Source organism: Oculina patagonica, chromosome 1 (assembly GCF_052425735.1).
Source record: "Oculina patagonica isolate OP01 chromosome 1, crgOcupat, whole genome shotgun sequence".
Lineage (NCBI taxonomy): Eukaryota > Metazoa > Cnidaria > Anthozoa > Scleractinia > Oculinidae > Oculina > Oculina patagonica.
In genome coordinates, this window is record NC_135758.1 from 11522810 (window position 1) to 11535545 (window position 12736).

General features: G+C 38.4%; 1 protein-coding gene across 1 annotated transcript in view; it reads right to left on the bottom strand.

Moving 5' to 3' along the window:
• Positions 1-2201: 2201 nt before the first annotated feature.
• Positions 2202-12736, bottom strand: part of LOC144655909 (myb-binding protein 1A-like protein) — a 42283-nt gene continuing 31748 nt past the window's right edge. Inside the window, exons 28-38 of the mRNA XM_078516099.1 lie at positions 9973-10048; positions 8311-8360; positions 7688-7771; positions 7148-7218; positions 6938-6989; positions 6102-6170; positions 5957-5998; positions 5573-5635; positions 4950-5057; positions 4044-4168; positions 2202-2433 (exon numbers count right to left, since the gene is read on the bottom strand). Coding sequence (XP_078372225.1) covers positions 2280-2433; positions 4044-4168; positions 4950-5057; positions 5573-5635; positions 5957-5998; positions 6102-6170; positions 6938-6989; positions 7148-7218; positions 7688-7771; positions 8311-8360; positions 9973-10048 — 894 coding nt within the window. The 3' untranslated portion in view covers positions 2202-2279. The remainder of the gene's footprint in view (positions 2434-4043; positions 4169-4949; positions 5058-5572; positions 5636-5956; positions 5999-6101; positions 6171-6937; positions 6990-7147; positions 7219-7687; positions 7772-8310; positions 8361-9972; positions 10049-12736) is intronic.

Sequence of the window (12736 nt, forward strand, 5' to 3'; positions counted from 1 at the left end):
CTGAGAGGGTCGATGTAGACTCAAATTTTAATATTGCATGGATTTCATATGGACCCTCTCTTAATTATAAAACAAATAAAGAAGCCTCGACTGTACTCAAGAAGTAGGGAGAAACACTCGCCTACGGCTCGCGTTTCACCCTACACTTCTTTCGTGCTCTAGCCGCTTCCTGCGTGCTTTACAACAGAACAGAGCACAGTCGAGGCTTCTTTATTTGTTAATTATAAGTTTTTGATTGGTTAACAGGCTATGGTATATGAGCTCGTATACCATTGACCACAAAATCAATATGGCAGCTCAAGTATTGGTATTAATATTCTTCGGGTGTTTTTTTTTAACAATACAATTATTCCATTCGTGTTTGTTGGATATGTGATAGTTATAGCCAACTCGGCTAACGCGCTCATGGAATAATTGTTAAATAATATTTCTTTTATTTAGATTTTACAGCAGAGCTGATATAGTCGTGTATATCATGACTTTGAATAAATGAGAACAAAAATAGCACTAAGACAAACACGTATGCTGACTGAACTTATTTCAGTACAATATTTACACTCTAATTTTTCTAACCTATTTGCACTGTTGTATTGACAAGCACTATATTTTTATTGTCCTTCGGCTCTTTTTTTTAAGACAACTAAGCTTTCCTTAGCCCTCCAGACGATTGGCAGGTTATGGTTTCAACATAAGCTATAACATGTATTTCTTCGTTTTGTAAATTAAAATTTTTTTTCAGATAAACTGTGTTTCTCCCAATGTATTTCTGGTTAAAACGCGAAATTTACAATATACCATGACGAGCTCTATTTATAAAGGGATTGAGCGTGATCTATTAGTCATACGAACAGATGGACTTATGTGTTCGTATTCTAGAGTACTTTTAAACGTTTCCGCATAAATTTTAAGTCATACAGACCGATGGATATCAATTGCGATTTCAATTTATCACAATGAACGAAATTGGAACACTACTCAGGAGGGCATTTTCGGTCTTGTTGGAGGGGAGGCTACAAACCCACCATCCACTTTTATATTAAGGTCTTCCTGTTTGTGATCTTGCTGTAAGATTGATTGCGTTGCTAATCGGTTTCACCACCTTATTGATGTTAAATACAGACTTTGAAATGGCTTTGAAATCTTCTATTCACCGATCTTATTTATACTCGTGGCTTCAATATCATTCGTGGCCGAAACCGCCACTGCTGTCGACAAATTTCTTGATATCTCCTCGCACCCATGCATTTAACAATTATTCACCGAAGTGGAGGTGAATAGTACTTTGCTTATCACCTTTGAGTTAACCAATCAGCGCGCGCGAAAAACACTATTCACTTATGTGGTATATACTAATGTTCTCTAGACCTTCATCTCAGATGGAAAGAGAATACAAAACACGATGAATAATATATTTATTCCGTTTCATTAAAATGAAAGAAATGACTCATCTGCAATACTAAACATCGCTTAGAGATAAGTCGCAGATCAAACGCTTACCTGGTAATTTTAAATTTCAAATTGAAGTCAACTCAATCGTTTTATATTTATTTGTTTTCTTTTGGCCCATAGAGTAACCGGGGATGGACTAAGATAGCTTTGAAACAATATGCATAAAATGACTCAAAGCCCAAGCCATTTAATTATCATAAAAACAGAACGGGCGCAAAAACAACTACCTCAGGGCAAAAAAAAGGGAGGGTTTATTCAGGAAATAAGATAAATGGCTGAAATTATTGTAAAGTGAAATGGCAACTTGGATAAAGTGAAAGTATATGAACTGAGAAGCGTTCTCAAGTTGACTACTCGGAAAAAAGATTTTCCGAGTTCCCCCAACGGGAGTCGAACCCAAGACCTTCCAGAATACCGGTTGGTCGCTCTAACCACTGAGCTATGGGAGACTCGTGGTGAGCGAGGTCATATACTAGGTTCTTACATGTCCTGCCAACTGCAGGCTCAAATATGTCTAAATGATAGATGTGGATAAATGTAAAGTGAAATGGCAACTTGGATAAAGTGAAAGTAAATGAAGAAGCGCTTCTTCATTTACTTTGGCTGAAATTAGGGCAGCTATATTTTAATTTTATCAGTAATTTCGAAAGTGGTTTTCGATTTTTGGGTCGTGGATTTGGAAGGGCTGATTGTACTCAGGAATGCACTGAACTATCCTGTTCAAAAACGTTTTCTTCATTAAGTGACAAAGGTAAAGTTTAACATAACATATTTGAAAATTTAATACAAAGTACATTTATTCTGAATCAGGATCTGTTTGATCTCCATTCTCATTTCTTCTTTTTTCGTTTCTTCTTTTCTCCACTGTTTGTCTGACCAGATTCTGTGCCATTGTCTGTTGGAGTGTTGTCATCTTTTATGTGTCCGTTTGCTTCTCGTTTCCTTTTCGAGTTTTTATTTTTCGCTCCCTTTACGCTAGCTGTCCTGAAAGACATCAAAACAAACATTCCAACAGATTTGTTAGAATGAGAAGTAAGTTCTTTAGAGAATTTAACTAAAAAGAGGATAGTGGGCTATGTAAAAGTGTTTTAGGGAGTCTTTTGTTCAGCTAGACACATGCAGCAAATAATAAAGATGGTAAATGTTAAGCTCGGTGATAAATAATGAAGATAAATTGTTCACCACCGGTATCTGGGAGGACATGGGTTCGATTCCCGTCGCGGACTCAGATTTTTTTCTTTGTCCCATGTCCGTGTCATTGTTGAACAACTCATCTTCATAGATTTATGCAATTTAAAGCTAATGACTAAAGTTCGAAATGATCAATGGTATCATAATCTTGTGAGATGCTGTCTAAACAAAATGCAGATTAGTCTAGGTGTTTTTGTTAACGGCTACTAAACAAGTGATGCAGAATTTTTAACAGTTTTGGTCACAAATGCTTACAACTTGACAGATATACACCTTTTTATTTGCCGTGCAATGATGCCCATAAGACAACTATTACTGGCTTGCAGCTGACGTCACGGCAGCCATGCTGGTGGACAAGAACAAAGCGTTTTCCTCCGCTGGGAACTAAACTCTTTATCATGCAAAATCTGTGAATTTTTTTTTATTGATTTCGTATCAAGAAAAGTGGCTCAACTTCGATAACAATAGGCTTTGTTTTACGAACTGAAAATGACCCTATATGGCCATTTTTGTACAATGGCGGTAACAGCTTCAAAATACACGCGGGAGTTTTTGTAACTTTAAATTACCATACGAGCGGGATATTGGAACGATCGGCAAGACCGAAGGGTAAACAAATTTTACGCAGGAGAGGAAGTACTGGTAAGTTTGTTCGGTGCAAATAGTTACTCTCGGGTGGGTGGTAGGGCAAATGTTGTCTCGTGGCTGATTATTATGCCATCGGGATCAATGTTCAAAGCGTTGGTTCGCGTCTTCACAAGTATAAATACAGAGTTAAGTGCGATTTTAAACAAGAACCGGTATAAAAGGGATGGCACCTCCCACATTTCACACTTCTCGGGCGCGAAATGAAAATTTGTCCTTTTAATTTGCATTCGTGGCACGTTGTGGTGCCGAGCATCCTTCAAGCTGAACATGCTTTAAAATCTCTTGAAACCAAGATATATTATTGAAAAACATATAAAAAATCACTTCCTAACGTTTAACAGAATATTCATAGCGAAAATGAAACACATTTTATCAGTAACAGTTGTAGAAAATACGCAGGTTGTTTGCCAGTTGTTTACGCTTTGATGATTGACTGAGCGTGAGAATGGCCAGGCCAGGCCCCTTTTATACCGGAACTTCTTGTTTAAGCGGGATGTCATGTTCAAAGCTTTAGTTCGCGTCTTCACTACAAATAAAAAGCTAAGCGGTATTTCATGTTCAAAGCTTTAGTTTGCGTCTTCACAACGAATAAAAAGTTAAGCGGTATTTCCACTAACATGGGCGCCTTGTCACGTGGTTGCAAACCAAGAATTCGCTGAATTACATTAAAAGCATATGCCACTCTACTAATATCACTGTTAGTAAAACTAATTTAGTTACGTTAATTATCGCTATTTTGATTGGTTATTACTAACCCTGACAAGTTGGAAAGTATTTTGTTGCAGACACCCTTAATGTCCGGTGACTTTTTTGCTAACGCACTCTCTCGGATAAGTGTCAATCCTTCCGTGAGTTGATCTGTCTGTAATAACGCTGTAGCCTGCAAGGGAATTATACAACGGCAATAAGAAACTGTCATCTACATTTTATTGAACTTCGGTAATTAACAAGCAGCTAGATATCACTTGAACGTGACTCTTGTTTATAAGCGCATAAGAGTATTGTGTTACAGCTAGGCGCCCAAATGTGTGACCACTTTTAATTTATTCACATTCTTTCGTGCAGATTTAATCCAATCAGAAGTCAACTGCAAGCTATCCACGGCTTTTGATTGGATTAAATCTGCACGAAAGAATGTGAATAAATTAAAAGTGGTCACACATTTGGGCGCCTTGCTGTAAATATATTTTATTTATAACAACTTGTAGGGGAACGGAACGGTTTTGTTTTAAATAGCGTAAATTGGAATGCTTTGCTAATAAAATTTACTTGTTCTGTTGCTGTGTTGCTCAGAAGTATTTTTTGTTTGTTTGCTTGTTTGTTTTCCTGTTCCGCTTCAGCCCGAAAATTAAAACAAACGTTCGTAGTGACGTTGATTATGGCGAAATGGAGCCATAGAAAAATAAAATTAAATAACAGCATAAAATGAGAATTATACTAGGGCCGCCAAGCGGCCTGAAGTAATAATTCGGATTATATAAACAGACGAAGTGAGAAATATTTACTGTGAGATCCACACAGGATTGATATATGATAAGAAATGCGTACTTTGTTTTGATGTTTTTTCAATATTTAGTGACACACGGGACCGTTTTATATTTTTTTAGCAGCTAGTTAATGTAATATGGTTTGCGTGTAACGTGGACATGCTATATTCTCACCTCTCCTGTATGTTTCACTTCATTAATGAACTTGGTTGTAAGTTTGAGTATTTCTCTTAGATGTTTCACCTTCAGCTCAGAGTCGGATTCAGCACCGTTGGTCAATAACTTCAAATAAAAAATGACGTTAAAATACGTTAATTATGCTTTAAAATTTCTGGACGATCAGTAACAAAAGTTGTTTAACAGTCAGTCCCCTATTTGGAATCCGATATTGTAAAGTAACTCTCTAACTAAGCAGTTATCATTTCGAAATGCCCAGTGACAGTGTTTTTTTTTTAATGTCTGGAGCACTAAGCAATAGGCACTATGCATGAAAATGTCATATGCTCAAAATTCACAACTAAGCCTCGTTTACACGCGATCATTCTCAACCCTCTGCCACCTTTATGCAGTTTTCACGTGGGTATTCCTTTCAACTTTGCTGCTTTGAGAATTCGTTCATGATAAAAATTTTAATTTCGCCTTAAAGTTTGCACTTTAAGGCGAGGCCTGATGGGGAAACAAGCTAGTCTTACGTAAACATGCATAAGGGCATCCATCAGCAGTCCAAGACTTGAAAGGCGCTTCAAACTTTTTCTGGTAAATTTACATGCAGTTACAAGTGTATCGTGCATCCTTACCGAGTTCAACGTTGTTTGCAAAGGGGAGGCAATATCTTTGATGTGCATCGAATGTTCTGCAGTCTATTTGAAAGGAAAGATAACAGACAAGTTAATTTTATAAGAGGCAGCTGCAACTTGCGGACTAAAGCCTGGTTTTCACTAGCGACGCAAGCACAAGCGCAAGAATAAAAGCTCTTATTTCTCCGTGAAAATGGCTTCGACTCAAGCGAAAACACTGGCGCATTGCATTTGAATGCTTGTGCTTGTGCTCGGCAAGCACAAGCACAAGGATCAAAATTTGTCCTTTTTGCGTGATCGCGCTTGTGCGTGCGTCGCTAGTGAAAACCAGGCTTAAGAACCAGTAGACTGTACCAGTTTGTTCAATATAATATTTGTACTCACTTTCTGTGACATTAACTGCATTAGCATCACACACGCTTGGCTCTGAAATATAAAACAGATGTCTGAACATTGCAAATAAAATGTACATGCTCGGGCTGCATTTGGATTAAATAAACTTATTGAAAAACAGACGCAAGGTTATTACCTTTCTAAAGTTATTCACTGCAGTCTCCAGGTACTTCACCAGGTCGGGAGCTAAATGCCAACCGAGATGCTAGAATGAAGGTGAAAGAAGGAAACAAAAACATGTTGCTCAATATTCGATTCTCAGAACTCTCACTCTCATTTAAAGGAAAAGTTCACTCAAGAATGGCCATTTATTTTTTTTACGCCAATAACTGAAAAGTTTAAACAAAAATATGTTATTCACCAAACTTTCAGCCTCCAACGTTCGTTATAACCCTACGAAATCTTTCCCAAAGATCGACAACTGAACGCCGCCATCTTGAAGCTGGTAATGTATGCGTGACGTCAAAGAGCTCAGCCTGAAGTTTGGCGGTAAAATTTTAATAGTCGAAAGTCCTTGTTTTTTGTGTTTCTTGGAGCTCTGTTTGTGCAAAATGGAGATGCACAAACAGGCATTTTGACAAACAAAAGGCACTACGAAGAAACAAGGAGTTTGGAGTATTTAAATTTTCAAGCCAAACTTCAGGCTGAGCTCTTTGACGTCACGCATACATTACAAGCTCCAAGATGGCGGCGTTCAGTTGTTGAGTTTTGGGAAAGATTTCGTAGGGTTATAGCGATCGTCAGAGGTTGGAATTTTGGTAAATAACATCTTTGTGTAAACTTTTTACTTACGTAAAGAAAATAAATGGTGAACTTCTTCTTTAAGTCACTAAATCACGTTAAAATGGTAACAACATTCTGACCTAAAAACAACAAATCGGTAAGAAACCAAATATACTCGGTAGAACGAGTGCCGTTTTCAGCAGATCGTTGCAATTAAAAGACATTGAACGTACACCACTTTAAACTCACCGGAAATCGACCCATCAATTCAGTGAATAGAACTGGATGGAGATGTGTACTTCTGGAATGTAAACAAGAAAGGAAGAGATTTGTAAGCTAACGGAGATGGTCGTATTGCAAAGTTTACGACGGAGACCGTGGGCTAAGTCATTTCTTGGGTAAAAAATAAATAAATAAATAAAACTGTTCTCCAGACTGTACAGGGTTTACACCTCGCACCTCTTTTCCATGAAGTCTTCCAGGGCCTTCTTAAATGCCGCTGACAACCTTTTTGCATTCAACAGGCACACCTGCATAAAGAAGTGACAGAAAAAAGAAAATCAAAAGTATTCCACTACAACACAGCCAATAAGGTAACAGAGTTTGAACATATAGCTAAATATCATTAAAGTATTCAAAACAAAGAACGGCAGCAAGAATAACATTGAAGCTCAATGGGACTGGTCTTCGACTTCTTCGGCTAAGATAATGAGCTAAAGCCACAAGACATCCTGTATGGGACATCACCTTGATATAGAGAAACGAACCTAAACTTGACAGGCTGGTGGCCTTTGAGAAATTCATTTTAATACATAAATTTGAAACTGCTTCAGTCCTTAAATTTACAAAGGTGATACTTTAAGATAGTGTTCGAATGCAAGATAGTGTTCGAATGCAACGGCATGTTTCCACGAAACAAGCAGAGTAAGAAGTACTATACAAAGGAATAACTAGTGTGTGATAACATCATACTGTTAGGCACCCATCCACTTTACTTACTTTAGTAGATTCCTCCTCTTCTTGCACTTTTCGTTTCATTTTTCCAGTAAATTGTTGCGCCTGTGAACCTCTTAGTACCCGCACCTAAACAAGGGAATTACAACTATTTACAGCATTGAACAAAAAGCGACAGAACCTTGATGACATTTACTTTCGAGGCTTGAGACTATTATGACCGGAATTTACAACGAAATTTCAAGAGAAAAGTTAACCAAACGATGACTTCCTTTACAGTTACCAGGTCATAAAAATACTGAAATAAATACTTTTTTAACGAAGGAAGCACAAAACAATCTAACGACTAGATAATTTGTGGTTCCAAGATTCCAGTTCGAATTCAAATTTAGAATGTATACCCAACAATTTGAATACAGAGCTTGGCATACAATTTACAGAAAATAGGGGACATAATCATGAAAGGAGAAAGTATCTTTATCAAAACAGCACAACTATTAGACGTCAGTAGAATTTAACGGCAGGGTAGGTTTATGCTTTGCATGAACTAACAACCATAATTATACATAAATGAGATTGCAACTCAGTGGGCATATATATTTAAGTGTTGCCGAGGTTACATTTTCCCTACCCAACTCCCCGAGTGTATTATTTATAAATCATCTCACCAAATATAAGCAGCCACGAGTCACTAGCGACACAATCACAATGGAGGGTGCTGTTAAGAAATTCAAACAAACTTGTACTGAGTCCACAGTCATGCAGAAGAAATGGTGGTAAAAAATATGGGGAAAATAATAATAGTCTAGATGGTAAAAACAGCAGGAAAAACGTACAGCAAAAACAACATCAATATTATAAACAACGACAACAACAACAAATCAAAAGCAACAGCAGCAGCAACAACAACAACAACAACAACTGCATCACAACGAGTCTCTCGTAGCTCAGTTGGTTAGAGCGCCCAACCGGTATCTGGGAGGCCATGGGTTCGATTCCCGTCGGGGACTCAGAATTTTTCTTTGTCCCATGCTCGAGTCATGTTGAACACTTCATCTTCATTATTTATTACCGAGCTTAAAATTTACCATTTTTGTTATTTACTACATACTTGATGAATTCGACATTGCTGATCCTAGCAGTATGCAGGACGCGTGTCACTTATCAACCTAGTAAAATAGCCCAGCTCACCACGAGTCTCTCGTAGCTCAGTTGGTTAGAGCACAGGGAGACCACAACAGTAAAAAAAATTAAATAAATAAAAGAATATTATTCACGTGGTTTCGTTTGTTTTCTGCGAGCGGATTTCAGATATGCAAATTTCCTCTTTTCTTAATAATAATTGACAAGGGTGGCAACTCTTTCACCAAACGATTTGAACACGCTAAACGAAATCGCTTTGAACTCTTTTCTTTCTCGCCTTTTTGCGACAAAAATCGACACAAAAGAATGCTGGATAAATTTTGAATACGCTCACCTGTCTGTTTCCTGAAAAGAAGCGTTTTCCAGAGAGAATTTGAGCTCCCTTTTAGATGTTTTCCTCGGTGTTTTTTTTCGTAATAGCTGCGGCCAGTTACCTTGGCACATTCGTCAGCGAATTACGCGCCATCAAGTGCGAATCAACTACGCTCCCTCCCTCGCAGAGATTTTTTGCGCGAACACTTACTTTTCCCGCTCGGTTCAAAATTGTACACGATCGAACAAACAATCTATTTAATCGTTTGTTTTGTCCATTAGTAAAATAAATATATAAAAAATAAAAGCTTTGACCGTGTAGCAAAAAGGCGAGAAAGAAAAGAGTTCAAAGCGATTTCGTAAAGCGTGTTCAAATCGTTTGGTGAAAGAGTTGCCACCCTTGTCAATTATTATTAAGAAAAGAGGAAATTTGCATATCTGAAATCCGCTCGCGAACAAGACAGCTCAGCATACGACAACAGTGCTGTCGTGTCTATCGACTACGCATAAAGAAAAACAACACAGAAAACGAACGAAACCACGTGAATAATATTATTTTATTTATTTATTTAATTTTTTTTACTGTTGTGGTCTCCCTGTGGTTAGAGCGCCCAACCGGTATCTGGGAGGCCATGGGTTCGATTCCCGTTGGGGACTCAGAATTTTTCTTTGTCTCATGCTCGAGTCATGTTGAACACTTCATCTTCATTATTTATTACCAAGCTTAAAATTTACCATCTTTATTATTTACAACAACTGCATCATCATCAACAAAAACTTCAACAATCACAACAACAACAACAACAACAACAGCAAATGGGCTCTCGTGCACGTTAACGTATGAAATTTACTGCTTTATAACGTAGTTCTCTAACCACTCATGGCTTTCCGGATCAAGTGCTCAATTTTTCTGTGAACTTCTTTTGAGTTGATGGCAGAAATCGGAGGGAGCTGAAAACAAATAGAAAAAAACAATAATAATGAAAAAAGGTGGCAGCAGTATTGTGCGGAGTTTCTCAAAATACAGGGAGTCAAAAGTAGAAGGTGTCTTAATAGCCTTTTAGTTTTAGAAACATCTCAGTGGTGATAACTACTCTTTAAACTTCTTTAGACTAAAGTGTTTGTTAATTGCTCCACAGGGAAACTGGAAAAACAGGACTACAACAGAGGAATGTGAGGACAAGGAGGGAACCAGAACATTTATGTACGCTCACTCGAAAAGGTCTAACCAGAAATGGATACAAGATATAAATATAATAATTTTCATCCATGTAAATCAGTTGTTTACTGGTGTTAAATAAAGTTCGCTCATTCGTTCGCTCGTTCATACAAACATAGGCGTACGAGGCGGGGGGGGGGGGGGGGGGGGGGGATTTTTTCGGGTAAAATGCTAACAATTCGGGCAACAAACCTGGAGAAAAAATAGAAAATAAGCTGACAATAATCAACATTATGTTCAAAATGAACAACATCAACAGAAAAAGTATTGGAAATATAGCCAACTTTGTGGTTTAAAAGTCCAAATTTCTCAATCGTTTGCTTTCGTTTCCTTTCACAATTTGCTATAATCATGTAAGGTAAAAGGGTAAGGTAAAACTTTATTTTGACACGATAATAATAAAAGCTAAAAGCTTGTGGGGTCGTGTATTTAAATTAACTATGCTAAGATTAAAATTACAATTCTTATATTTACAGTAAAATTAATTATTTAATTAAATACTAACTAGACTGTTGCTATGTATACTAAATGATTACAATAAACTAACTAAAAACTAATTATATATACAATCACTGTGTCTGTGGAGGGTTGTTGAAGCCGACAGCGCGTTAAAATTAAAATCTTTAAAATATGCTCTATTTACAACATGCTTTCTTAGCTCTAAAAAACTTGAAAAACTCTTCTGTTGATTGTGGTATTTAACAATGTTCCAAAGAACAGATCCCTTGTATCTGAGTGAATCCTTTATGAATCGCGAGTTGAATCTTGGTATCGAAGATAGTTTTTTTCCTCGGAGCGAATAGCCATGACTGGAGTTGTCTAGTATCGATTTCGTCAGGGGCTCGGGCAGGCTGCCGTTGTTTGCCTTATAAAATAGCCTAAGGATATCGAGCTTATAATAGGGGAAAAGGTAGACCACTGATCATATTTGAGCACATCATTTGACGGCATGTCCTTGGGCAAGTTGAAAATTATTCTTGCCGCCCTACAATGTAGTCTTTCTATAGAGTCTAGCATATCAGAGTTACAACACGATCCCCATAAGACTAAACCATATTTTACAGAAGGTAGTATCACTTTAAAATAAAAGTCCTTTAGCACGCCCTTTGGGAGAAATCTGGATCGTTTCAGTAAGTTCAGCTTATTAGCAAAACTTTTCTTGGTCTCTAGTACATGAGGTACCCAGCTTAGATTGCGGTCGACAGTTATACCCAGCAGGCGCGTTTTTGTAACGCATCTAAGAATTGAGGTTCCTAGTTGTATTGGTGTATGTGGCCCTGTCAGGGTTCCTTTACTGAGTAACATCACTTCACTCTTTCCTGGATGAGGTGTTAAACCTGCGAGTGTTCCGACTTGACTCCATTTAATACAGTGAATTGTTGTCTTCCACGTAAGTAGCTCTTTAGCCAGTCAAGAAGCATACCTGTGATTCCGAAATCTCGGTTTAACTTCGTCTCCAGTATGGGAAACACTGTCAAAAGCTTTCTTAAAGTCAATAAAGGCCACGGCCACCGCCTTTCCTGAATCTAGAGCTGTTCTCCACGTTTCTGTTAAGTGCGTCAAAAGTAATTCCGTTGAGTAGCCGGAACGGAATGCCCACTGTTTATCTGAAACCAAGTTGTTATCCTTAAAAACGTGTCGCACTAAGGTATCGTTAACTTCCGATTCCATGATTTTACTTGGCACACTGAGTAGGGAAACCGGGCGATAATTCCCACATAATAAAGTTAGAGTTTCGTTTATGCGCTAATTTTTGTAAATAAATCCAGACGTTTCGGGACTTCTGTCCCTTCATCAGTGGAAAATAGCCGTTAAAGTCAGCGCGCGTCATTTTCTTTGAATGTGGCAACATTGCGTGCGCGCGCTAACTGAGTCCATTTAAATAAAAGCAAAGTCAATGTTTATGCCGCGCGGCTGTAGAGTGCGGCATTTGAAGATCAGGCGGCCTTCCGCGCTGCGTCTTTCTCTGATGTTCGTAAGGCCTGATCGCACAACAGACACCATCATGTCATCTGTTGTGTGACCAGGCGAGGAGAAATGTTTTGCTACGGGCAGGTCAGCTTTCCTCTCGACAGATCTTAAATGTTCGCAGAACCTGTCACCGAGCCTACGTCCTGTTTCGCCAATGTACGACATGGTGCATGCACGACAAGTGATAATATAAACGATGTTACTGGTCGTGCACAAGAACCTCTGTCGTATTGTCAGCGGTCCACCAGGGGTGTTGATCTGGGAGGCTGGATTGGTATGGGCGCAGGTCCTGCATCGTGGGCGGTGGCACGGAAAGGTTCCATGGGGTTCATCCCCTGTGTTAGCGCCGGATTGAAGACTGCTGCGAACCAAGGAATCTCTTAAATTGGTGTCCCGGCGGTAAGCACCAAGTACGCGCGAGTTGTCAAAGAGTTCCTTTGTTTCAGGAT